Genomic DNA, 27,308 nt, shown 5'->3' on the forward strand with positions numbered 1-27,308 from the left:
CGATTGAGAGGCTACAGCGTACAATATTTGAGACAACAGTGCTTCCAACTTTGTGGCAACAATTTGGAGGTGACCCTTTAATAAAGGTCCAGTGTGAAGGATTTAGAGGGATACATTTGCAAAAAAGTGTATGTTCTTTTTGTGTATAATCACCTGAAAATAAGAATCATTGTGTTTTCGTTATCTTAGAATGAGCCATTTAGATTTACATAAGGGGCGGGTGCTCATCCACGGAGATTGCCACGTTGCACCACCATGTTTCTACAGCAGCCCAGAACGGATAAACCAAAGACTGACTCTAAAAAGGGCCATTCACGTTTTCTCGTTGGCCAACGTAGTTAGCAGTCCTTCTGTGACAAGCTGAACATGGTCAGAAAATTTGCTTTATTCAGTGTATTTACCGGTTTAAATGACTGGGTCGGGATGTTTTGGAAAGACACATCGTGGCTAATTCAGTAACATACCCACTATGTGGCTAATGGAAGCAAACCCCTGCACCCAGGATCCAAAAAGTTGTGGCAGTCCCCCCAAGAAAAGTTGTTACAGCAGCAGATTAACGCCACTGGTTTTGAAATCAGATGTTTAACAATCATATATGGGTGTAAAGTTGAAATGGGCACTTCACTCCAAGTTAGTTGTAGATACATGAACCAGACATCCATCAGATTAGCTGAACAAAAGTTTTATTCACATTACTAGACAGTCATTAGATCACAAGAAACAGCATCTCTCTCACAAGCACACAGCCACACACGTGCATATGGGTTAATGCAATCGATGGAAACTAGGTATCGCATAGACCTCCATGCATGAAGTTTGGGTCTCCACATCTCCTTTGGAGCCACGTCAGCAGTAATCAGAGTAGTCCTCCTCCACATAGTTGGCTGGAAAGAACCCCACCTGGAAACACAGGAGCAGTGCAGGTTAGATATCACGCCTGAAACACTGTAAACGTTTTGTTTGTTTTTTTTTTTTTAATATAATGTTTCCAACTTCCTCACCCGGCCATACACCTCTCCTTTCCACCAACCACTTTGACCTTTCTTCAGGATCTTGATGGTGTCTCCTTCCCGCAGCGACAGCTCTGAGCGGTCCCTGGCTGAGAAGTCATACCTGGCCCTCACGACGCCCAAACTCCTCAAGCTGCCTCCTGTCAGACAGGGCCAACGATGAAACATGAATAAGCTTTAAAAAATAATTGGACATTTTAGGAAATTACCTTATTTACTTTATGGCAAAGAGTTTGGTGAACACATAGATACCACTGTCACAGAGAGTTCTAGTCTGGCTTTGTCCAAAGGTAACAAAAAAATCCTCATAGCCCCACTTAACATCCCAACTTGTCATTTTTATGCTTCAGCTTTGCCAGTTTTACAGGTGCTGGTAGGAGGATTTGTTTTACGAGCAGTGTGGCTCTATGAATAGTAATGTCCATCTGTCAGTGTTTGGTTAGTCCATCATTTCAGTCCAGACTCAAATATCTCAGCAACTATTTAATGGATTGTCATGAATTTTTATAGACACATTCTTGGTGCTTGATGAATCCTAACAGGACTGCTGACCCCCTGACCTCTCCTCTAGCGCCACCATAAGGTCAACATTTGTGGTTTTAAAGGTGGAGTCTGATTGTTAACATTTGAACTCAACACCCAGACAAATACACCCCTCTTGTCAGTGCTCCTTTGAAAGCTTGGTTTTACCGTCCCTCTCTTTCCCATTGCCTTTCTCTTTATAAACCATTTCAAGGCGTCTTTTGGTTGCTAGGAAACACATCAATGTTCTGCTTAGATTTCTAGTCCAGCCACTGCTGCACATAAACAGCAAATGAAACGCTGAACTCAAGTTCTCCTGAACTGAAATACACAGGGTGGGAAAAGGCAAAATTAGTTTTAGGGCCTTGCTGCTTTATGGTAAGTTGTTCCCTTTAAGACGGTACAAACTTGATGTCAGAAATAAAAGTCTATCGCTTCCCTAAGGAAAAGAACCAGTGCAAAGTGATCGCAGCAGTCAAACCAAAGAACACCATCGGGAAACCCAGGGTCTGTCACACACATTTCATTGCCAATAAGATTGACCATTTTTTGGAAAATGAAACAGACACAGCACACAGAAATGCATACAAATACAAATACTCCTCAGTAGGCTGTTGGCTAGTGATCATTAGTTTGAAGAAGCTTTGGTTTGACCACCGCAATCCATGCTTTGCGCTGGTTCTTCTTTAAGGGAAGTGGTAGACCTTTATTTCTGACGTCAGGTTTGTACCTCGTCAAAGGACCAACCTCCTGCTGAGCAGCAAGGTCCTAAAACTAATTTTGCTATCTCCAACAATGTGTGTTTCAGTTGTGGAGGACTTAAGTTCAAGGTCTCAGTCTAAGTGGAACAACGATGTAATTTCTTTAAAAAAAGGGTATTGACCTGCTGACTGCACCTTAAAGTTAAATCTCTCAACAAGTGTTGCACTGATTGCCTTGAAGCTTGGTTCACATATTTATGTTCCCCTCAGTATGAATTATAATAACTTTGACCTCTTGACCTTTTATCTACCATCATCATCAGGTCAACATTTCACATTTTCCAGCGCTATAAATACCTGCAAAACGAATTCCTTGGCAGCCTCGCCTGCACTTTATGTTTAGTGCTAATTAGCACTTGTACTAAAGAGTGTGAAGGGACAGAGAGGTACTGTACCTGGTGTTGTGTTTGGTGTGGTGTTCTGCATGTTGTTAGGCAGGCTGCTTTGCTCTGGTTGTTTGTAAGGCGTAGACAGCGTGGTGTCCACATCCTTGAAGTATTCCTTCAAAGAGTTCTGCTGGTAAAACTGAATCATCTCCTGACACAGGAAGAAGAACGGCAACAGGAAGAGAAGGAGAGTGTGAGGAAGATGTGAGACCAATATTGGATGTGGTTTGACAGGAGAAAATGAGGTTACTTGCAACGTAAAGGGCAGTTTCAGTGTATATCTTATGGTCAGTGTCATCATGTTTTGGCCGGATGAGGTTTGTAAGACTCATGTCTTTGGCAATGCACGGACACAGCTGCTCTGAGCTTTATTGTATATTTGCATTACGTAGCTGAGGGGGATGTTTAACAGTGTTGGACAATGAAGAAACTTGACTAAGACTTACAATTAAACCCCTGAATGCTTTCTTCTCATTGATGCGGTACAGGCCGTCAGTGGACGTGATCTTAATGTGTCTGATGTCCATGTTGAACCTGGAAGAGCAGAAAGATCGCTATGGTTAAAAGAGATCACACCAGAGTGCTCTGGTATTAACAACATTAAAGAGAAACTATTTGTCTAGAGCCACAGAAAACTGGTGAACTTAGCCTTATTTTGACTTTTCCACTTCTTCAAAGAGAAATGGCTTTCATATGAGTATAGTTTTATAGATCATGCTCTAGTACTTAGTTGGAGAACATGTGCTTTACTGTTTTTGAGTGGAGGTGATATCTGAGCTCACAGACATCCAGCAATTTATCGAACTTTACCTAAGATGGTCATTCAGCAGAGCCGAGCAAGCAGGAGTTTGGTCATAGACATGTCAGAAGACATCAGGGGCCAGATGCATACACAGTGTGTACACACAATCCACAAACCACGTGTGTGCCTTTTCCCATGCATAAACTAGTGTTCATAAAGGGAAAATGCGCACATCTGACTGCATACTTCAGACCAGGCGCGTATGCTTTTAGCCGAGATAGCTTGGGGTGATAAATGGAGCAGATCAAATATAAAATGGGAGGTGGTAACATTGTTTTAGGGTGTCTGACAATTTCAGTGACTGTGTTATTACACAGTCTTCTGTAAAATGTCAATCAAAGGCGCATTTATTAAGTTCATTTAAAATGATCATTATTTATCATCTCACTGACAGTGATTGTTTAATTTCATCCTGTGAAGCATTGCTAAAAGTTAATTTTTTAACATGAGCGCTGTGAATGAATCATTGATCATCCTTCTGACGTTTAATAATAATGAGAACCTAATTAAGATTTTGTTGCAATGATGGTCTGGAGAAATGTAATGAAGTAGTGGTGGTCTAATGAGTGGTGGAGATGCACAAGTACGGCTGTTTAAAGGCGTTTCTACAGCCATATATGGCAAACTGTGAGTGAGGAAATGAGGCTCGTGCACGTAAGCCCAGCACCACAATGATTGAGGTTTATAAAACAGAATCAGTCGTATGCACGGCTTTATAAATCTGATGAAAATAATGCTAATGTGAACACACAGTTTTAGTTATAAATCTACAGAGCTTTATACATGGAGCCCCAGGTGTGTTGGCTACAACGTGGGTCACGTACAGGACTGCAACCAACACTTGGTAATTATCAGTTAAACTGCGGAAAAATAAGTTCCCAGAGCCCACAGCAATGTCTTCAAATTCATGTTTTGTCTGACCAGTGGTCAAAAATAGAAGAAAAAGGAAAGCAGTAACTCTTTATAGTGAAGAAGCTGTAAGCCAAAGTTTCAAAAGCATTCAATGACTATGTTTTAACATGTAGCGACAGAACGTGCTTCACACTGAAATATTAAAACAACACTATAGTGAATATAATATGGTATCTTCATGAAACTTCACTTTCTGACCAAATTTAGCACAGTGTTAATGAAACCACCTGGCTGTCTTTTCACCTGTAAATAACCAAACCAGTGTACCAGTAACAGAAACATTCCTCCAGATAAAATCCTCTTTACTGATAAACCTGTGAGGGCTTACTTGATGCTGATAGCGAACTCTCCTCCGTCTTTCTGCCGCACGAGGAACGTTCCATCAGACCGGGACATTAACAGGTTTTTGGCAGCGGTTCTGTCCATGCTCCCTGCAAACCTTCAAGCACAGTGAGAATCAGAACCTTATCATTTGCTTAAAGCAAGACTGTAAAGATGTTTGAAAGAAGAAATAACACAAGGCCAAAGAGTCTGTTCCAATAAAGTTACATAAAAGTTTTGCATCAGCACTTCAAATCTATAAGAAGTATACAAACAATAAGTGGCTTATAACACACTCTAATGTAGTTGTATGCAGCTGCAGGGACAGTTTTAAGTGTCATTTAATGCACAGTATTTGTCAACAGTTATACCTTCTCTGATAAAGACATAGTCTATATCATGTGTACAACTGTATTTTACTGTATTGTCTATTATTTGTTTATAAACCAGCCTCTACTCACGGTTGGAGGAATTATAGATGTTGATAAAAACATTAAATAACACTTATATCTGCTCACAACTTGCTATAGTGTTTTATAAACCTTTTATTAATGTGCTGATTATAAATGCTAAATGGGAAGACATAAACTGAAGCGTCAGCAAAGTGGTTTAAATTTTATTTTATGTGACTGCCACATTGTTCAAATTACTCTGATGATTTAAGTTTTCGTAGAAAAATGATGCGGGTGTAATTTGGTGCAGTCAGTGAGTGTTTTTCTCATTTCACAGTGTTATACTTGATGTTACCACCAGGTGACACCAAAGTAAGTCCTTTAAAATTCTACATGGTGACTTTGAAGATAACACCTGTGTTTTCACAAGCTGGTTTTGCTGGTTTTGGTGACTAATGACTTAAGGTCACTGTATTCATGGAAATGAGTGATGTGAGGTGAAAGATCCCGTTTGTGTTACCATGATAGTGTTTTTTCCCAAACACGTCTTTAAAAACATCAGCACTTTTCAGGATCTAGTTCTGTTTCTGTGGTTGTTAGTATTATTTTCTGTATGAGCTCTGTGGTGTTAATGCCCTGTGTTGCAGCACAGTACGATACAAGAAGAAATAACGTTATGAGGCTGGTGACCAAGTGATTTAAGATTTAAGTTCCTGTTGATACTCACCAGTTGAAGCCAGACAGGTCAGGGGTCTGCCTCTGGGAAAGGGCGAGATCACACATAGGTTAGGTATAACACTTTGCAAAGGTCTGTGGTCACGGTGGTAACCTTTTTTTCACTTCCTATTACTGCTAATGTAGGTTTCAGTACAGCAAATGGTGCAAGCTCAGACATACCACTGGACTACACTGAACATGTCTGCAGTGTTGGGGAAGTTACTTTGAGAGCACAGCTCTGCAAGCTACCAATAACTTTACACCGGAAGAAGCTGGACTATGACAAAGCAACCCTCGGATTAAATCTAATCTCATTAAGCGGTCAGGATCCAAGAACAGCAGGGGGTTCGTTTCCAGTTGAGAAGCAATGTCAAAATAAAAATTAAATTCATTCCCTTCCTTTTAATGGCCCTAAATTGTTTATAGTTTCAGTAGTTAACTACACACACAAAAAAATTAATCTAACTGCTTGAATCAGTATGCAAACATGAATGTAGTTTAACTACCAGCAGGCTACTGCAACATGTAGTTAAACTCCTTTAATTACATGTAGTTCACTGGTCCCCAACACTGCATGTCTGTTATGTTTGTTTTCTTGTGCTCTCATCTCTCTTGAAAAAAGATATTTGAAATTTGTGTCATTTCATTTTCTTAGAGGGTGTCTGTTGTTCAGCAGCTCATGTTGGCTGGTGGATCGTACTCACAGAGATGTAGGGCTGAACTTTTTGGCAGGGGAACCATCCCATTTGACCAGCAGTCAGGTTCCTTCCCTGAGTGACACACACAACAACAAATCACATGGCTGACCCGGGTGGACCGAGCAGTTATTGCAACATATACATGAATCATCAGATCGACACGAATAAGTGACTTAGAAACAAACCACCACCCTTAAGCAAATGATTCATATGCAGCTGATATTGATCTGAGGGTATTCACACCAAATTTGCATGCAGTGAATTCCTGAGGAAAGTTTGCAAAGCTTGAAACAACTGAAGTGATGATTTGTGGATATTAAAAATGAATAAGAGATGTTTGAACTCTTTGAGAGTAAAAGCTTAATTAAATATTAGCTCCACCAGTTCAACAGTATGACAGATAAAAGCACAAAGCCAGTTTGCATGATTTAGCATTTGTACTAAGACTTCACATTACTTACAATTTCCCAGAACAAACCTAAGATGTGTCTTTGCTACCCTTTCTTTGTGTCTTTTTGAGTTCCACTTAAAATAAACTTGCAGGGAGACGTGATTGATATTTCTAATAATCACAGCAAGGGATTAAGAAACAAAATAAATTTCACTTATTGTTGTGAACTGCATTTCCACAAATCCAGTGATGTCAGACAAATCTTAGTGAAATTTCTAGTGCTGACCCGAATTTTTCGAAGCTTTGATCACTGCCATAGTAATCGACTAACCAATCAGTATTCTAATTTACGTATATATTATTATTTATAATTCCCAGCCAAGGACATTTAAACTTAGTAATATTTTTTTTACCCGCTCCCCAGTCCAGCACTACTGAAAGTGGGACAGTTTGATCACATGTGACAAGCTGATACGCTCACAAGATGTTGCAAAAGTAAAGCATCTGGAATAGTTTCAAAATTTGCGAAGATGACCCCCAAAAAGTTGAGTTTCAGATATGCCAAAGGAAACTGGAATATGACAAATCTACAACCTCCCAGTGAAGCTTGGATTAATTGCAATTATTTCTCACTGAAACTTCGATGTTTAAAAAATGGTATTCAGGACGGCCCTCAAAGTTTCACACAAACAATGTGATAACAAGTCAATAAAATTTAAACTGCTTGAACTGACAAATGAATTGTGAGCAGTAGTAAAAAGATCTACACATCAACCTACACACTTTGGCATGCTTTGGAAAAATGATCAGCAACAAGGTAAATGTCATCTAATAGTTCTTTTCACAGCAGATTTGTCATAGCACAGGTGTTACTAATAACATAACCATGGCTGAGTTCCATTCAACCCCTCCATTAAACCGTGACAGTATGACAGTGTGACAGTGAGCCAGTATGCACAATACCAGGACCCCGAAACCGAAACAGCTAAATGGAATTCAGCCACTGAGTGTGATTTATTTTCCAAATCAAAATCTTTTAAATGAATCACACAGTAGAGTTGTGCTGGTCGGGCACGAGGGAGGAAGTGGAACGAGATATAGAGAGGAAAATGACAGAAGAGACTGAAAGAGACAAAAGCATGTGACGCCTACACATTACCACAGGAAGCAAGGCTTTGAAGACACAACAGAATAAAGTGTGACCCCCCTCAACCTTCAGAATGCAGAATGTACACGCTTGTATTTGGTTTTTAACGCTACCTCCCACCATGGCAGGTCAACATCTGCCCTGGTCAGCTCAACGATGTCACCTTTGGAGAGGTGAAGCGGTTGGCCGAAGCCCACAGGGGGCGGCGGCAAGCCATAATACTCTTGACACACCTCCATCTTAGGGAATCCTGAGACCGAGAGCGAGAAGTAGAAAGAAGACATAATGAGATTTAAGGAACCGGATCTAACAGGCAATAAATAAGTTTAACTCCATGAAATATTTACTTAATTCTTGAACATTTGGGAGATTGTTTTGGAGAATACACACAACACTGGATGGTTCTCATATGAGTAAAAATGTTGTGTTTTCTTACCAACGCTGGAATGTCCGGAGGACCTCTGTGTTTTATTCTGAGGGAACAAAAGACAAAAGAACTGGAGCAATCGTACTTCAAGTTTTAGGTATTTGCACAAGGTAAATTTAAAAAAAGTAATCAAAAAATGGCATGTAAGATAGTGTGCAGGGAGAGCAAAGTACATCAAAGGCTTATTCATTACCTCTACCCAAGATAAATGTTGTCTTACCTTCCTTGCAGTACCAGCATGATCTGTAATTTGGAGATGACAATCAGAGTGAGAAGTGATAATTACGCTAATTCATGCTAATAGCACTAATTAGAAGTAGTGTTTAAACACATGCACACACACACATATACAGACCTGAGTTTCGGCCGCATGCAGGGACTCTGCCTAAACACTCTTTATGTGCAGCCATTTTACAGCGAGTGCAGCGATAACCCTGAAAAAATATCCCTCTGCAGACGACAGATGGAGAGATTCAGCCTCATTGGACAAATCTTTCAAAAAACTGGAGTTGAGAGGTGAAATGGAGAGAAACAGCAAATGAGACAAAGTACCTTAACAGCATCGAGCAGGCCTTGCAGGAGGTGGTTTCCTCGAAGCAGTGCATCTGGAAATCGTGGTTGTTTGCCGTGGAGTTATCTGGACACATATTCGACCTGCAACCGTGAAATACAGTTGTTCTGACAACGCTGGGATAACAAGCATTCACAGAGCTGGTGTTCACCGGCAGGTAGTTTGACTTTGGAGAAAGTAAGAAATCTCTTGTTGCCCTCAGCCCAGAGAGTGTCTACTTAGTATTCCTGAGACTGAAGACACCAACAGAAGCAGCAACACAGTACAGAATGCAAATAACGTAATCAACAAATCATGTTCACTTCCTACAAGGTTGAACAATCAGCAAAAGCGAAGCACAAAATAAATAAAGATGAGTGACTGCAGCTAAACTTTGCAGTCAGTGTCTGTCAACAGTGACTTAAATCAGTTCTGTTTCTCTTCTGATGTGTTTTACATGATATAATTTACTTAAAATAATGACACATTTGATGAACTTAAATCCACAATCTCTAGCAAATATTTGACCACTCTCCATCAGTTCTTGAGGGAAAATTCTTGCTGCTAAATGCTCCACTTAGTCTACAGTCTCTGTGTCTGCTGTTTGGTGGTGGGCAGGTAGTGCACACTGGGTTTCTAGAGCTTTGGTTGTGCCTGCTGCACCTAAAAACAATGCGATGAGAGCAGTGAGCGTGAATGAAAGACAAAAGTTGCAGCCCAGAAAACCGAAACAGAGCAGGCGCCCAATGTACAGAGGCTCTGCCCTCATTGCAGCAGCCCGGATTCACTTCCAGCTTGTGGCCTTCTGCTAATTGTCTCTGTCTCTGTCTCTCTCTCTTTCTAGTACATACTCCTTTGATCCATTGTTATTGTAAAAATATCAATTATAGCTGCTTTAAAGAAGACTGTGCAACGTTTATTATATATAAGAATGAAGGAATAAGCATGTCAAAAGTAATGCTGTATCCATCATCGTAAAAATGCTGAATGAAGCAGTTTACCGTTACAAATCAGTGTTTTTTTCAATGCTGCTCGGCTCGACGCAAAACAGGCTGCTAACTACAGTGGCTGATGCTAAAATGCGAAAACATGAAAACACAGAAAAACACTAATGGCCCTATCTAGAGCCAGTGTTTGGTTTGTCTGTTCTGGGCTACTGTAGAAACATGGCAGTGCAACATGGTGGACTCCTTGGACAAGGACCAACTCCCTATGTGGATGTAAACGGCTCATTCTAAATTAACAAAAACATGACAATTCTTATTTTCAGGTGATTATAAACTAGAATAAAACATAGTCTTTATATTATATTCCATTTCTGCCAATATATCCCCCTAATCCTACACACTAGACCTTTAAACTTAACTTAACTACAGTTGGGACATATCTTTCAGGAGTGGGCAGCTTAATGGCTAAAAGATATTTCACCACTTTGGGACTGAACTTTGGGCACCACAATCTGACCAGTCCCCACAGATCTGAGAAACCTACCTAATTTGTACTCAGCAAACATATCTGAGATATATTTTGGGCCCAGACTATTGAGTAATTTATGGACAATATGTAGGGCCTGGAAGCCAATTTAGTATTGAACTACAAGTTCAGTGCAAGCATCTAAGAATTGGAGAAATGTGTTTCTCTTCTTGGTGTTTGTCAGTGTGCTAGCAGCAGCATTTTGAATGACTTTTAACGGTCTAATGGTCTCATTAGGGAGGTCAGTGAAAAGTGCATTACAGTAGTCCACCCTACAAGACATAGAAGCATGGATGATCTGTTCTAAATCTTGCTTGGACACAAAGTTTCTTATTTTAGCTATGTTTCTGATATGGCTAAAATGCTTAGCTTAAACCTCATATTGGTAAGAAGTCAGTGTGTGTAGAGGTGCGTGTGTGTGTGTGTGTGTGATAACTCACAGAGCCATCTCAAACTGTTCCAGCCATTTCTTCTTTAGTTCTCTGGTTTTGAAGAATAAATCGTATCCACACCTCCCATAGCAGTCCAGCAGAAGGAACAAATAGGACCACTGTTCACAAACACACACTGTTAGCTTCATGGATGCTTAATAGATGTACTGTCTGGTATGACTGGTGCTATAGAGAAGCAGAAAGACCTTCTTATTGTCCTTCTCTCCTGTGGTTTCGTCTCGTATCTGGTAGTGCTGTAGTTCAATGATCTCCTTTAGCTCGAACGTCTCTCCACTCTTCTTCTTACAGACAAACATGGCCTTATCGAAGAGGAATGCATACCTGACAAACAGCCACAGATCCAACACAACTTCAGATGCATTGCATCAACTCATTAAAAAAAAATACACTGAGATATGAGCAACACACACCTGTCTTGCTTGGACTTTTTTTCCGGGCTGCAGATCTTCAGCTCTCCGTCGATCTTTGGTCGACCGTAGAAAGCGAGAGACTGAGTCTAAAGAGCAGAGGAGAGTGAGGATGACACGTTAGGGCAAAAACAAGATCAGAGCCAAAAAAAAAAATTAAAAAAAAAAAAAAATTAAAAGTGAAACATGTGACCTCACCATGTTTTCTATGGACAACTGGAAGGTGGTGATCTGTCTGATGATCTCGTTGTCTCGCTTCACCTCATTCACACACTGCGCTAAGTCCTGCAAACACACACACACACACACACACACACACACACACACACACACACACACACACACACACACACACACAGATGAATTAATATATGTCTAAATATCCTAAATTTAATCTGATGATTGACATAAACACACACACTTACTCTCATGGCATCAAGAGCTGTGCGGAGGTTGTCCTTCTCTGTAGGGTCAGTGGTGTGCTTCACCAGCTCCTGCAGGCAGAAATGGACAAATTATAGACAAACTGGAAAAATGAACATGCACAGGCATAATGCAGCTACACACCAGTGGTGGAACAAGTAGTCAGATCCTTTACTTGATTAAAGTGCTAACACTATGCTGCAGAAATACTCTGTTACGAGTCAAAGTCTTGGATTGAAAATGTGACTTAGGAAAAGGTATGTAAGTAAAATCAGAGAAATTCACTAAAAGTAATTTACAGTAAAACAACTTAATGCATCACGTATCATATATTATATCATTACACTATATTATTACGCATTAATGTAAATGCAGGATTTTACTTGAGGCAGAGCTAATTTTTTAGCTAGTTTATACAGGACTGCAACTACTTATAATTTCCTATATCGATTAATGTGCTGACTATTTTCTTAATTAATTAATTCACCTATTGGTTTGTAAAACTACAGAAAATAGTGAGAAAAGCCTGTCTTTAGTCTAAAGTGACACAAAGTGACAAACAGCAAAGCTTGTTTTGTACCACTAATGGTCTACACCTCATAACCATTCAAAATAAATTAAAGTTATTAATGTAATTAAAAGATAAAGCAGCAAATGCACAAGATGTTTTTGCATAAAAAATGACTTGAACAATTATCAAAGCTGTTGCCAATTAATTTTCAGTCAATGCTGTAAGCTGTGCTTGTATAACAAACAAAATATCATATTTTATAAGCTCTTGGTATGATGTAGTGGAGTATAAGTATTAAGTGGCATAAAAAGAAAATGACCATGAAAATACAAGTACCTTAAATCTGCGCGTACAGAGTAAATGTACAATGCACAATTTTATCACTGCCACACACACACACAAAACCCACACCTGTACAAACATACCTGTAACAGCAGGTGGTATTTGAGGACTCTCTGCATAGGAACCATGAGTAAATCTCTGAGAGAAAAACGTCCACTATTTGCTCTGTTCGAACACTCCTGAAAGAGAAGGAAGTAAACATTTGCATTGAACCATAGATGTGTTTAAGAGGATGTTGTGTGGCAGACTCACCCCTTCCCTTCAGATTTCCCTCATGGCCAAATGCGGTACAAAAACCTTTGACCCTGAGCTCATTTCCCATTTCAACCACTATTATGAAAGTCTGTGAAACCGCTGATGGGACACCTCAAACCAGGGGCGCACTGGCAACAAAAAGCAGCCTGAGAATTTGCTGTCATGCCGCCTCAATTTGACGCCCCAATTTCAATCTGACAAAACATATTTGTTGATCAACAAATCATTAAGTTAAAAAACACAATCTGCCAATTTGTAACACTGAAACTAATTTTCTGAGGTTTTTCTACTCTTTTGTTGTATTGTAATGATTAATGTAATGTATTGATCACCTGACACCTAATGCTTGTCATAATTTTTCAAAACACTGTAAAACAGTCAATAGTGTTTAAACACAGAACTAAGTTAGAACCAGACTCTATCCACAGGAGCACACTGTATTCACACAACGTATAGCCATTTCCTCATTTATTTTCCATAACCACTTATCTTGTTGAGGGTCACACCTACGGCCAATTTAGAGTCACCAATTAACCTGATGTACATGTCTTTGGACTGTGGGAGGAAGCTGAAGTACCCAGAGAAAACCCATGCTGACACAGGGAGAAACTCCGCACAGAAGGCTCTCCCACACTGGGATGCAAACCCCTGACCCTGGGGGTGAGCCGACAGTGCTAACTACTGCACCACTGTGCCACCACACTATGTATATTTGCACTATATGTACAAATTCCCATAGAGAACACAAGATTTACACTATATCACACTTAAACATGTGGGCATGCCAAAACACCTGCTCCCTACTCTTTGATGTTTCTGCCTCTTCACCACCATCCTCATCATCACCTGCAGACTACTCAGCACACTACACACTATGCAGCACCAGCTAGGTGGGGTGGGTTTTCCTCTTTCTATCTACGTTTCAGCAATGAGTGTTAAACAATTTTAACGAGTGCTAGATGTGCCTGCTAACTAAGTGATACTTGCAGTTTCAGTTGTCACTGCAACTCATGTTACAGACTGCACCAGCCTTGTTGCTGCAGCTGAGACGACCCTTTCAGTATATAAGCTATATAATGCCGGGGGTTTGGAAAAAAAACAGACTTGCCCTGATGGGACGAGCCCACCAGGAAAGTTGGCCAGTCCGTGCCTGCCTCAGAAGGTCTGTTTCTATTTGTGGTATACATTTTTATGTTTTACTATTTGACAAACCTACTAAAGGCTATTTGTACATGATGTCATCTTTAGTTCAGACTAAAATTTGAACCTTAAAAGGGATAATTCAGGTTTTTTTTAAAGGGGATGTATGAGTTCTATAATAATAATCTATAGTCAGTGTATTACATACAGTAGATGGTGGTCAGCATGGACCCAGTTAGCAGAGGCAGACAGGACTAGCTCCCAAGAAACTCTGCAAAGCATTGCTGTGGATGTTTTTTTTTTTTTTTTTAGTTTTTTTTTTTTTAGCAAAACATATTTTAGCCACTTAAAAAAAGTCTACCTTTTAGAAAACCAATGTGGGGTGATGGTGGCTTAGTGGATAGAGCAGGCGCCCCATGTACAAGGCTGTTACCGCAGCATCCCGGGTTCGACTCCAGCCCGTGGCCCTTTGCTACATGTCATTCCCTCTCTCTCCCCCTTTCATGCTTGTCTGTCCTATTGATTAAAGGCTAAAATGCCCCAAAAAATATCTTTAAAAAAAAACAATGTCAGTCTGAGTGAATGCTATGTTCAGAATATTTTATATATATATAAATATATATATATATATATATATATATATATAAAAAATATATAAACTAATACAGATTTGTTTTTTAGGTGGGCCTTTTTTTAAGTGGCTACAATATATTTTGCAGAAAACCCCCACCCTCAGAAATGCATAGCTGAGCTTCTAGGGTGCCAGACTGTCAGCTTCTCCAAACAGGGGTCATGCCGACTGCTATCTACTGCATATCACACACTGACTATAGATAAGTATCTTATACAGCCCCACTTCAAAAAAATTTGATTGCTTCAAACCACCCACAAGTATTTCAACCACATCTTCTGTTCACTGTGTGCACATAACGGTACATCTATAATTAATTGCTGTTCACTGCAAACTTACACATCCCCTGCGCGTCTGTGTGTTAGCATGTGTCTTCCTCACCTCGAGTTTCATTCTGATGTCCTCCCTTGTATTCGAAAGCTTGTCCAGGTGTTTTGTCGCCGTTTCCACCTGACTGCAGTAACGTCCGTACAGTAAGAGCCTCTCCTTGTAGTTGAGAAACACCTGGTACAGGTTCTTGGCTCCATAATCTAGGACTGAACTCCGGACCTCCTCTAACAAACTACGATGGGTGGTGGCCAACTCCTACAAATACATGCACGTGGAAAACATGTAAATACATGAAGGTAAACACGAACTGTACATGTGAATGGTAGGGATGCACCGAAATGAAAATTTGTGGCCGAAGCCGAAGCATATTAAGCGCTTGGCCGAATACCGAGTACCGAATACCGAATACCAAATACTGTTGTTTAGTTTTTCATTAGTTTTTGCAGATGAACCCCCTCCAGATTAGTGTTGTCACGGTACCCAAACTGGGACCCACTGTACGATACCAATGAAAATATTATGGTTCTGAGTAGTATCACGATACCACAGCGAAAATGAGGCAGATGTGCCTTTTGTCATTTATAAAAAGATAAATCACTTTTATATAATACATCAATGATATTTCAATGGAATAAATTACTCACTGACTTATTCATACTTCAAAAACAGCATCAATGAGTGATTAACATGAGGGGGGGGGGGATCAAAATAAAATAAATAAATAAAATAAGAATCAACCAGCCACCCTCCTCCCCTTCATAAGTAAAGAACAGTCCCTAAAGTGCGGTGAGGTTTGTGGGCTGTGAACGGCTCGTTTCTCCTCTGACACATCACATACCTGTGTTCAGCTGGCTCGGCTGTTCAGGTACTTCTAGGCAGTCCACACGCCAAGAAGAGGATATTATTGGAACCGACTTCTCTGTCACCGGTAAGCCGATGGCTGCCGTAATTGACAGAAATACCATAACCCACCACCAATGGGATTCGCCTTTCGTTTCTGCTGCTGGTTGAAATCTGTAGGCTGCTCGCACAGCGTGCTGAATGATTTAAGCCTATTTTGCTCGCTCAAAACTATTTTTAGTCGCAAATGCAAGTCTGGTGACGGGCGGATCGCCACACTGCCGACATTTTACTCCGCCCGTCAAGGCACGCTGTTTGATTACGTTATCAAAACATGCCGCTATTATTCGGCCTTGCTTTTAACTTATTCCACCAAATACCGAATGTGTGTGTTTTTTTGCAATATTCGGCCGAATATATTCGGTTACCGAATATTCGGTGCATCCCTAGTGAATGGCTGTGCAGATAATCTCCTGCTGTACCTCTATGTTGATGAAGATACTCTCCATGTCTTGAGGCTGGAGAAACTTTTGAAGAGGCTTCATAAAGTGCTGCACAAAAAAAAAAGAGTTGTAACTCTCTCTTTAAATATGCATATAAATGCCTGTTTGCTTGTGTGTCTGTGTGTGAGTGACTTTTTACATGTGTAATATATATGTGTGTAAATGTGTGGTTCTTCTTTCATCAGATTGTGAATGTGTGCTCACCTGTAATATAGATATCAGTGTATCTGTGTATTTCTCCTCTGTCTGTCTGATCTCCTGCAGGCAGCACTCTCGTTTGTCTACCCCAGTCTTCTGCTGCTGCAGAAACACACACAAAAAATGTCAAAGTAAGCATGAAGAGACTGGGCCAGATGATATTAAAGATTTGTTTTAACTTTCTTTGTGATGAACTAAACACTAGAGACAGACCCTCTGTCTTTTCTAATCATACTGGTTGTTGAAGCCAGTTTGTTGGCATCTCTCCTTCTTCTACTGGTTGTGTGACAAAAACAAATCTGCTATTTCAGGCCACAGTTTTTGTAGTTTTTGGAAGAAATTTGTTCCATTTGTTTCACACAGAACACAGTGGAAACAGTACTCCAGCTGATGCATAAATATTTGACAAAAAATGTGAATGTGAATGATAAAATGAACATGATAAAATGCTACAAAAATAATCTTACAGGTATACTATGCAAGATTTTCATAAAAAAACAATGTACAGACTCATACAAAGGTAATCCCTCTCAATCATCAAGTGTGTAGCGGTGTATTTATCTACAGAGACTTTGCCCTCTGCCTGTAAATTCTATTTTTCTTCCTATTTTGTCTTGTTTGGGACATTTCTGGGCACAGTGCGCAGGTGACCAGGTGCCAGACCGTTTGCAGCACGCAGTCAAAAGGAAGTGACAGAGATCATGGACACAGTGATGAAAAACTGCAAATAAAGCGAGGCAAAACTCTGAGCTGATTAAATCTGTAGTTGGCTTTCACTTTTGCTGCTGATACCATTTACAAACAGTTAGGGTGACAGTGAGAAATAAATGTTAAGGCCTTTTCTTTTTTGGCATTTTCTGAACATTTCTGTCATTTTTCCCTTGATGCCCTGTTAATTTCTAACCCTGACTCTCCGGAGGCCTCATTTACACCAGCTATTGTAGTGCCTCAAAGCCAGATTGTGGCTTTATGAATTATGTAGCTGGGTGACATTTACACATAATGCCCTTCCTGGATGGGGCCACTGTCTGAAGTTAACTATGAAAGTAACTCCTATCTGGAGACACACTGCAAAAATCTCTGCACAACTCTGGTGGGTTTGTATCAGTAGTTCCCAATCTGGGGGTCATAACACCTGCAGGATCACAAGATGATTAACAAGATAGGAAAGCAAAGTTGTGTTTATTGTGTCTCATGATCTTTGCTTTCTTCTGGTAAATCACCAAATAACTTTACCCTCTAAGGTATCTAAATGCAACCAGTGACAAAGTCTCACATAAAAATTGCTTCATTTTAAAGGGGCATGGGCTACATTTGTTGGGAACCACTGATTTCCATAATCAGACAGAGACTGGACCCTGGATTTCTGTGCTCCCATGTTCAAAGACAGACCTGCAAAGCTTCCAAGTTGCCAAAAATAGGCAAAACCTTCCTTTTCGTTTAAGGTCCACTCACAGTTTCAGGTTGTTCATCCGTCCTCATCAAGTCTTCATAGATCTCATCTCCTTCATTTTCCTCATCCTCCACAAAATCGTACAAGTCGTCATCCTCGTCCACTGTGTCACTGATACATAAGATACACACACAAAGACATTGATATCATCGTAGCATTTGTCTTGTCTTCAGGAAACATCATTTTCTCACTCCACAGAATAGTCAGAGGTCACAGTGCGTAGGCGGTGGGGATTCAGTGTGTTGCTTAAGGACACTGGAGCATGACGGATATTTGAATCATTGAAAAAATGCTGTTCTCTTTTCCTCGTGTTTTGGGTGATGAATGTGCTTCATGTTTATTTCTAGAAAATACTGTAAATTGTGAGAAGTGTGGCCATGTTGGAATCTTGATTTGGAGTTTATGACAACATAGTTAAAAGTATTCAACATTACATTTTTCTTCACTTTATTGCTCAAATGAGTGATGCTGAAGTAAACATTTAAACAAAACTCATATACAAATGGATTATGATATGTCTCCAGCTGCAGTAACGGTAAAAGTAATATTTTGTGTATTAATATCTGTGGCTTCATATTGGCATTTATCTGCAGATATTATTCAACTTTGATTCAGGAGGTCCTGATTTGATATCTTACTTTCAAATGTTTAAGATTCCATTACTGCTACATTAGATAAATAACAATACTGCATAAATCTGTAAGTGCTTTTCAGAAATTATGCCAGGAACTTATATTTCTTTTTAGTTAACACTGAGTATGTAGTGGTCTCAGCTGGGTACAACAAAAACAACTGGATGGGTTTGGGATAATGGGTAAAAACGCATCATTACATTTTCTTTAAGAAGAAAAAAACATTTGAAATAAAAACACTTCAGTCTCCTAATTGCTCATTTTGTTCTAATAGCCATAATGTTTGGGAACATCAGGGTGGACTAGCAACATTAGTTTCCTTTAGTAAATGATTTCATACACACTTGAAGGGATTTTAATTTGGATTTTTATTTTTGTTTTTGTCACAGTTGACATGGACTGTGTGCATGCCATGTGTCTGCTTGTGTGTGTTGTTGTTTCTCCACTGCACAGGTTATGATTAAACACTTTGATGTATGTATATGGATGGATGAATCACTGGTGTAACTGTGTATAGTAGCAGACCAAAAGAAGATATTGCTATAACTGACCTTTCTACATCCACAAGATTTTTATTAGAACATTATTGAGAAAAAGACTTACTCTATCTGGTCAGAAAGGCCGCTGTAGATCTCATCATCAGGAGTGCATCCTCCCAAAGGAAAAGGCCTGAAGGTGGGGAGGGTGTGTGTTTGGGTGTAGGGAGAATTAAAATATCATTAATACCGTAATAAACTGATTAATGTCCTTATAAATGAAGCCGGTTTGTAGGCAGAAGTAATCAAGCCCTCATTACTGGAATGTATGTAAACATTTTGCTTTTTAAGCACCGTTGCCAAGAAAACTGTCAAATATTGAAAATGAAGTCATCATTAACATAAAAGATATTAGCTACATAACTTAGACTTAGACTTTTCAACAAAACATAGTCCAGTTTTAACAGACAGAGAGAAGTCTTTTATGCTGTTAGCAACTTTGGAACAAGCAAACACAGCCTCTGCTCCATGAAAACAGTTTTACTTTTATGAATCTTTATTAAATGGTCACGTTTAAATCATATTAAGTCCAATAAAGGACTGACCAGGGAACAATAATGAAGCTGGAAGTCATGACGTTTGAATGTATTTGTCAACAACTAGAACTCCGTCTGTGGGCACCCATAGGTGGAGGCTAGTGTATAAACAGATAATGAATGATGGTGGGATTTTACATTAAGTACACTTACTCCAGTACTGTACTTTTTTGAGGTACTTGTACTGTACTCGAGTTCATACATACATCATTCTGAAATGGACCATTCTGCATGATGAGTACTTTTACTTTTGACACTTTAAATTTAATTCTAATACTTTTGTACTTCTTCTACCACTGCACTACAGTAAAAAAAACAGTTGTAATAATTTAATTTGTCTCCAGAGAATAAGTTTTAACTGTTGACAAATACTGTACATCAATAAACATTTAAAAAAAATGTCTTTTTACTGTGTTCAACTACATTACAATGTGTCATTAACTTTTTCTTAAATGCTTCTAAATACTGAGAAGAGGGCATGAAGTAAAGTGTCACCAAAAAACTGCAATAACACTTGACTTATGCAACAGAGGAAGGAAGTTACTTACTGGAGTCTTCCTTGAGTAGCAATGGATGTATGAGAGAGGATGGACAAAGTGTCTATGACCTGTCACACACAGAGACACACAGTACATAACTGGTATTTCCTGAGCAGAGAGGGAGAGATTCACAGACTGGTAGATGAACAGTGAGAGCTTTTTCACATGTTAAACATTGACGCTGAATAATTCTCTCTGACCTGGTTTCGCTCTGAACTGCGGTATCATGATGAGTGATCTCAGAGAGCCAATTTCATGAGAGATATGACCAGAAACAAACTCGCAGATGTCACATTGCTGCCCAAATGAAACTGATAGTCTTTTCTGATTAGGCAGTAACTTACTTCAGTGAGCTCTAATATCGCTGCCTATCTGGACTCGGCTCTTATGTGTTTTAATGTTTTATATCGTCTCCCTCTCTAAAATCACCTTTGACTTCTGTTGTATTTGGGAACTTTCTCCAGAGTGGCAGTAAGAAACAAATAAAAATTCAAAAGCTGCCTCGTGAACTTAGGTTCTTTTCTCTCAGAGAGACAAATAAAAAGAAGGTGAGCCTGCCAAGACACTTCTGGTAATATGAAATAAAAATACTGTCCAAATAAGGAGCGCATCTCTCAGTCAGTGCTGCTGTACTCTTTTTTGGTCTGATTTTAACTTTCATTCAAGACAGAGAGAGGAGGAAAGCTGTGACAAGAAGTGAAAGTCTGAAGGAGAAGTTTAGAGAAAAAAAAAACATTTGAATGGACTGATTACAGTATCTAACATTTTTGGGAAATTCTTTAATTTGCTTTCAAGATGAGAGTTAGACCAGGAAATCAATACCACTCTCATGTCTGTACGATAAATACAAAGTACAAAGTACTACTACAACTTTACTGAGACTTTACTTAAAGAAGTATTTCACTGCTGGAAATATGGTCTTAAAACTAGGCTGTGTATTTGGAAGAAAGATGCAAATACTTTTGAAACTGGTGCTACATGACCAGAGAAAACAGAAAAGGGATGCAGCATTTACTTTTATTCATGAGGTAGGAAACCTACAACTACCAGAATGCACTGTGCCACACCAGTTCAATAAACGCTCCTGTTTGTGGGTGATGTAATGCGAGCTTGGTAACAGACAATCTTGAATTACAATTAAACAATAAAGTAAAATGCATTTCTGAAAACATTTTAGATGAGATGTAGGCCATGTAGTGACAGAATCTTGGTTCATATTTATCAGCCCTGCTTCGTTTTACAGTTTGATCAGAGTTTGGTCTGAGGTCTCTCTCTCTATCCACATCTAAACTCTTTGTGTTTGCGGTAGCGGGCATTGCAAAACGCAGGAGTACAATCTGTAGCTTGAGCAACAGCCCTAGAGCCAGCACAAATTTGCTGGACAGGTTTGGAAATTAGCACTAGCCACCTGCCAAATGCTGGTAAGATATGCAAGTGGCTACTAAATTTGCTTCCCTCACCAGCCACAAAAGATTAGTAATCTATTGAGCAGCTGGTAGATTTTGGATTCCACCAGCCACAGTGTAAGGTGGACAAAAGATTCAATTTCCAAGCCTGCCACTGGATGACGCAAAACACATCATCCAGTGAATTAGAGCTGAGAAATGAGCAGGGAGAACTGGTTGCTGGTAAGATGAAGGGAAGTTTACCATAGTTTATTTACAAACGCTGTTGGTACAAAGCTGGTCGAAAGTATCCTGATCTGAATACCTCTTCCACCACTGTAAATTACACTCCTCAGATAACACCACGCCTGTGCTTACTCTATTTTATTGCAATGGCTCACTGACTTGAAGCAGTAAAGTGAAACGAGAAGCTCAGTGACAGTAACACGTTGCAAACTTAACAAAAAGAACAAATGCTGTAAAAAAGACCCCACAGTCAAGTTGAGGTCCATCTCTTGTTGACTCATTAGGCTCTTTTCCTCATACTTTGTACATACAAATCAAACAAGTGCAAATTTCCAATCTCCTTTTGTTCACACTAAAGTGCTGTGGCTGCACTGCATCGAAAGTGAAAGAGAACTGTGACATACAGAATTCGTTCACTCAGCCGTCTAAATTATAAAATCACCAAACTACTTCCTGTTGGGGCTGTGTGGGTGTCTGCAAGCTGCAGTGAGGAGTCAGGACTCTGTTCATGCATCTGGCTTCTACCATCATGACTGGAGTATGAATGCACAATCTCATAATTACTGTACTAGATAGATAGATAGATAGATAGATAGATAGATAGATAGATAGATAGATAGATGTGGTGGGGCATTACCTTTCCGAAGTCTCGAACATCAAACAGGTCAAAGGCCTCGAACAGTTCACTCTTTTTGAGGTGAAATCTATCCTGACAAACTCCCAGAAACGTCCGGATATTCTTCAGGCACAGGAACTGAAACCCCCCCACAAATGTTAATTAACTTTAACTGAAACGATAAGCTCATCATTTCATTACCACAACGTTTAACAACTACAATTTTGATTATCTAGCAATAGTTTAAGTCCTTTAACAAAGAACAAGATGCTACAGCCATGCAGAGTTTCTAAAATCAGAATGCTAACAGGAACACAATGACAATGTTAAAGGGACAGTTTATCCCAAAACAAACAATGTACATAAATCTTTCCTCTTATCTGTCGAGCTATTTATCAGTTTAGACTGTTTTGGTGGGAGTTGAGTGTCGGAGTGTCGGCTGCAGAGATGTCTGCCTTCTCTCAAATATAATGGAACTAGATGGCACTCAGCTTGTGGTGCTCAAAGCCCCCAAAACATACATTTGAAAAACTCAACAGCAATGTCTCTTTCCAGAAATCATGACCTGGGAACTGAATACATAATCCACAGACCTTGTAGTGACCAGTTTCATGTTGGAAGTATTTTCTCTACCAAACTACACCCTCCAACTGGATCACCATGCAGAAGGAAGTGTGCATCCACTGATAACTCAGCTAGCACACCTGAGCTAGCTAATGTTACAGCTCAGCAGAGGAGGACACCAATAGTGTTTAGATCACACACTGTCTCAAGCACAAGCCTCTCATCCAGAGTAGATGCATGCTTCCCTCTGTACAGTCACAGAGTTGGCCGATGTAGTTAAACAGAAAGGAAATAGTTCCTACATGAAACTGCTCACAACAAGGTCTGTGGATTATCTGGAGTAACCAGGTCATGATTTCTGGAAAGTGACATTGGTGTTGATTTTTCAAATGTACTGAAGCACCACAAGCTGAGAGCCATTTAGTTCTATTATACTGAAGAGAAAGCAGACATCTCTACGGCCGATATCTCCAACACTAACAGGTATGGCATTCACCAACTTTCTGGACCAAAATGGACCAACCATGGTGCTGCTAGCATGGCTATGCTAAACCAAAACCTATGGGAAGATAAACCATAAATAAAAACCTTTAAAAAAATCCTGACAACTTACACAAATTAGACGACAAAATAAAGAAGCATTACAAACAAATAGAAGATGAATATAACACACACTAGACATGGGCACATATAAACCCCATAAAGGACATAAAACAAGTAGATTTCAAACAGATTTTCTACATAGTGCTGCACATTGTAAGATGAAAGTATTATTGTCCACCATGTTGGCTTTGCTGTTTGTCTAACAAGCAGATCCTTTAACTTTCTCACATTAAGTGAAACCAAAAAATGCTTCACACTTCATATTAAAGTGTATTTAAATGCTGCTTAGCCACAAGGACCACATGAACACGAACAGCAATGAACGATTATAAAGAAATGTCTGGTTCTAAAAGAAGCAGTACGAAGAGTAGAAGTACAATATAACTACAAAAGAACCCACAGAGAGCGCAGTGCACAGTCCTGCTGACATGGTGGTCAGACACACACAGTTTTACATAACTTCCTGAACCAGCTGCTCTCATTCGCTCTTTCTGTGTCTCTGTCTGTTCAGCAGTGGGAAATGCGGAACTCTAATTTGAGAAAAGGGGAAACGTTAAGTTCTAACTGATACTGCTGCACACATCACATCACTCTTTGAGGAGTGCAAACAGCCATGCATATATACATCCCTACAGCGGTAACTCATAGCATAGCCTTGCAAGAGCACAGGGAAGATCCTCAACTTGTGTAATATCATCAAGTGTGTGTGTGTGTGTGTTTGCATGTGTGTACACGTCAGAGTGGACTCCCGTCTTCTGTTAATCACCGGATGTTTCTTAACCACTCTTGACCTCATAGGATTTCCCAGAGTTTCACATGCACGTGTTGAAGCAAATTAACCCCTGCACACACAGACACTTTAAGATATCGCGGTGAGTCTGATCAGAGGTGATCGAGGACTTCCCTTGAGACAAATTTGGCCAACCGTGTGACAGCCTGTCTCTACTTCTTTGTCATACTCTCTCGTTCTCCGTCTTTCTTATGTCTTCATCTCACATTTTGCACATACCCTGACTTCTAATTATCTCTGTTCTCTCAGACACAACCCATCTTCAGGTTCAATCCAGTTTGCTTGAGTGCTTGTTTATTAGTTAGCATGACATCTTGAAAGCTTGACAACAGGTTTTGATGAAAGACAGTTCATGATTAACACAGTTTTTACTGTGGACCCAGATCCAGGGTCAGAACAAGAATATTCAGAAAAGATTTCTCAGATGAGAAGGCTGATACCGCTCTCACTTCTATACGGTAAATATGCTGGAGCCAGCAGCCAGTTAGCTTAGCTTAGCTTAAAGACCTCATGAAATGAAAAATACATTCTTAATCCTGTGCCCCTCTGTTAATTGATCATTTACCTCTTGTTACATGCCAAGTACATGTCAACAAATCTGAATCAGAGTATTTCTTCATGAAAATCCCTCTCTTTTCTGTTTCTTTAAAATTGTTTAAAACATTTGATGAGTCATCCTGCACTCAGAGGCGCTTAAAACATGCATCCAATCAAATGAGACTTTGGGCAACTAGCTCACCACACTGGTCACATAAAACTGCACTTAGCTGTTTGTGGGTTGTATTAGCTAACACAGCAATATAGAAAGAGATAGGAAGACGTGTGTTTGGATATAATTGGGCAAAACCTTTGTTTTTATTTCTGAAACATAGCTGAGGCCTGTTTCATTTATCTCTCCCTCATTCTCCTCCTGACGGCAAGGGAAGTGTGTGAAGAGCCAGTCGTCCGCTGTAGCTCTGTATCACACTAAACTCTAAGCCTGGCAAATTTTTAGCGGTCTGAGCAAATGCAAAAAATTTGATTTAAATCCTGCTTGTTAACTGTGCGCTCAAATATTCCATTTCACTGGGAACTACATCACAAAACATAAGCTAAAGACACTCTCACTTCCATATGAGTGGGACTTTTAAGATTGGGAAAAGGGGAGGAAACAGCTAGCTTGGTTTTGTCCACATATTATATCTCATTTGTTTAATCCATATAAAAATCAAGACGTAAGCACGACAATCTGCCTTTTTTTTCCAAGGGAGTTATGCGCTGAGTTATTTCTTGGCTGAGAGCACTTCCCAGCAGTGACGACAGTATGTTACTGCTAACAGACAAAAAAAAAAGTCTAGATATAGGGTTCAATAATGGCGCGAGTACTTTCTAGTTGTTTCTCTTTGTTTCTTCTTCTTCATCATCCCCGTCACTCTCTACACCTGCTTCCCTGCTGTGAACAGATATAGATCACAGTAGTATTTTCCTATCTAAAAGCCTTGGGGCTTTACTGTTGCCTCCTGGTCACTATGGAAATGGCCTATGGAAATGGAGCAGGAAAAGGTGTGTATATGTGTGTGTGTGTGTGTGTGTGTGTGTGTGTGTGTGTTACCTGGGACATCTGTGGGCGCAGGTTGATCTCTCTCAGGTTGACAGCCTGAGGCAGCAGGTTGTTGAGCAACTGGCAGAGCAGCACGCCATCTCTCAAAGCCTGAGCCAGGTCACACACCTGGCAATGTGCACACACACATACTCAAAATCAGACTGAGGAACCGAGACACTTTGTGTGTTTTTGTGCAGTTGTGTGTATTGTGTGTGACACGGCTGATTTACCTGTGCACCCTCCCATGTGACCCGGTGGTTCTCAGGAAGGACTCGACAGTCGATTAACCACATCGCACACTGCCGCCACAACTCCATCTTTGTTTTCTGACAGTCAGAAAGATAGAACAATAGATAGATGGATGGAATGTGAGGCAGGATTTTGTCACACCACATAGAGCAACCAGTAATCATTATTGTTCTACACAACACCCAAAAGCAGTAAATGAGGCAGTCAAATCTTAAGTTAACATTCTCAAAACAATCAGAGATGAGTTAACTTCACGAACAGCCAGGGATAAAGTTTCTAGATTATTTGTGGCGTTCACACTGAATTGAAATGTATATTCTTTGTCTGAATTCACACAAAAACCTCCTGAAGTGCGACATATGCTCCTGCACTACACAAATAAAGAAGCTCTGAATCTCCCTGTCACAGTTTAACTTCTACTTTTTATAGTAAAATAGAGCCTGGATATTGAAATATTGAAGAATCAGACCAAATCCGTAGCAAATCAGTTAGCCTATGGTAAACACTGAGCAGTCACACTCTCCGTCCTTTTTGTGAAATATCGAGGCGGCCTTCTTGAAACCCAGTAAAATATCAAAAAAGCCACTGCTCCACTAGAAAACTTAATAATTTTCTAACTGCATATCAGTGTGGGATGAGTATTACAATCAGCTCTCACCTTCAGTTTCTCCCGGCAGCTCTATGTCTTCTTTCTCGATGTTCTCCTCCTTTCATTATCTCATTGTCAGACTTCAGCGCTCTCGTTCTGCCTTTCTTCCGTGGTGGGTGTTCTGCAAAGCTGCACTGTGTTGAAGACTTTTAACTTCATCCCGCAACTTCCTTTTTCCTCTGACGCACCCTCACAGTTGCATTCACACTCACAGATGCACACTCACACACACACACACACAAAGCTGTTGCTGCTGCTGCTGCTGCTACGTGTGATACAAGTTGATAAAAGCAGAGTTTGATCTCTGTGTGAAATGGTGTGTATTGTGTATGTACAAGAGATCAGATAGAATGGGAGTGAGTGTGCATGTGTGCGTGTGTGTGTGTG

The 27,308-nt window shown here is 39.9% G+C and overlaps 1 protein-coding gene across 3 annotated transcripts; it reads right to left on the reverse strand.

Moving 5' to 3' along the window:
- Window positions 1-666: 666 nt before the first annotated feature.
- On the reverse strand, window positions 667-27,059 carry LOC125886205 (proto-oncogene vav-like). Of its 3 annotated transcripts, none has more exons than XM_049572222.1 (28): window positions 26,931-27,059; window positions 26,254-26,349; window positions 26,033-26,149; window positions 22,506-22,622; window positions 20,247-20,305; window positions 19,230-19,295; window positions 17,997-18,105; window positions 16,548-16,640; window positions 16,323-16,391; window positions 15,052-15,255; window positions 12,728-12,823; window positions 11,794-11,862; window positions 11,567-11,653; window positions 11,372-11,457; window positions 11,147-11,282; window positions 10,950-11,059; window positions 9,039-9,140; window positions 8,842-8,936; window positions 8,707-8,729; window positions 8,496-8,532; window positions 8,173-8,309; window positions 6,528-6,593; window positions 5,834-5,865; window positions 4,722-4,832; window positions 3,126-3,213; window positions 2,689-2,830; window positions 1,002-1,150; window positions 667-900 (listed from the first exon to the last, which is right to left on the reverse strand). In XM_049572222.1, the coding sequence occupies exons 2-28, from the start codon at window positions 26,338-26,340 to the stop codon at window positions 847-849; spliced, it is 2,541 nt and encodes an 846-aa protein (XP_049428179.1). In that variant the 5' UTR covers window positions 26,341-26,349; window positions 26,931-27,059; the 3' UTR covers window positions 667-846. The 3 variants fall into 3 exon arrangements, with proteins under 3 accessions (XP_049428179.1, XP_049428180.1, XP_049428178.1); XM_049572223.1 differs by having other exon boundaries at window positions 8,293-8,309; window positions 16,548-16,643; XM_049572221.1 differs by having other exon boundaries at window positions 16,548-16,643.
- Window positions 27,060-27,308: the final 249 nt, after the last annotated feature.

This window comes from Epinephelus fuscoguttatus, linkage group LG3 (genome assembly GCF_011397635.1).
Source record: "Epinephelus fuscoguttatus linkage group LG3, E.fuscoguttatus.final_Chr_v1".
Lineage (NCBI taxonomy): Eukaryota > Metazoa > Chordata > Actinopteri > Perciformes > Serranidae > Epinephelus > Epinephelus fuscoguttatus.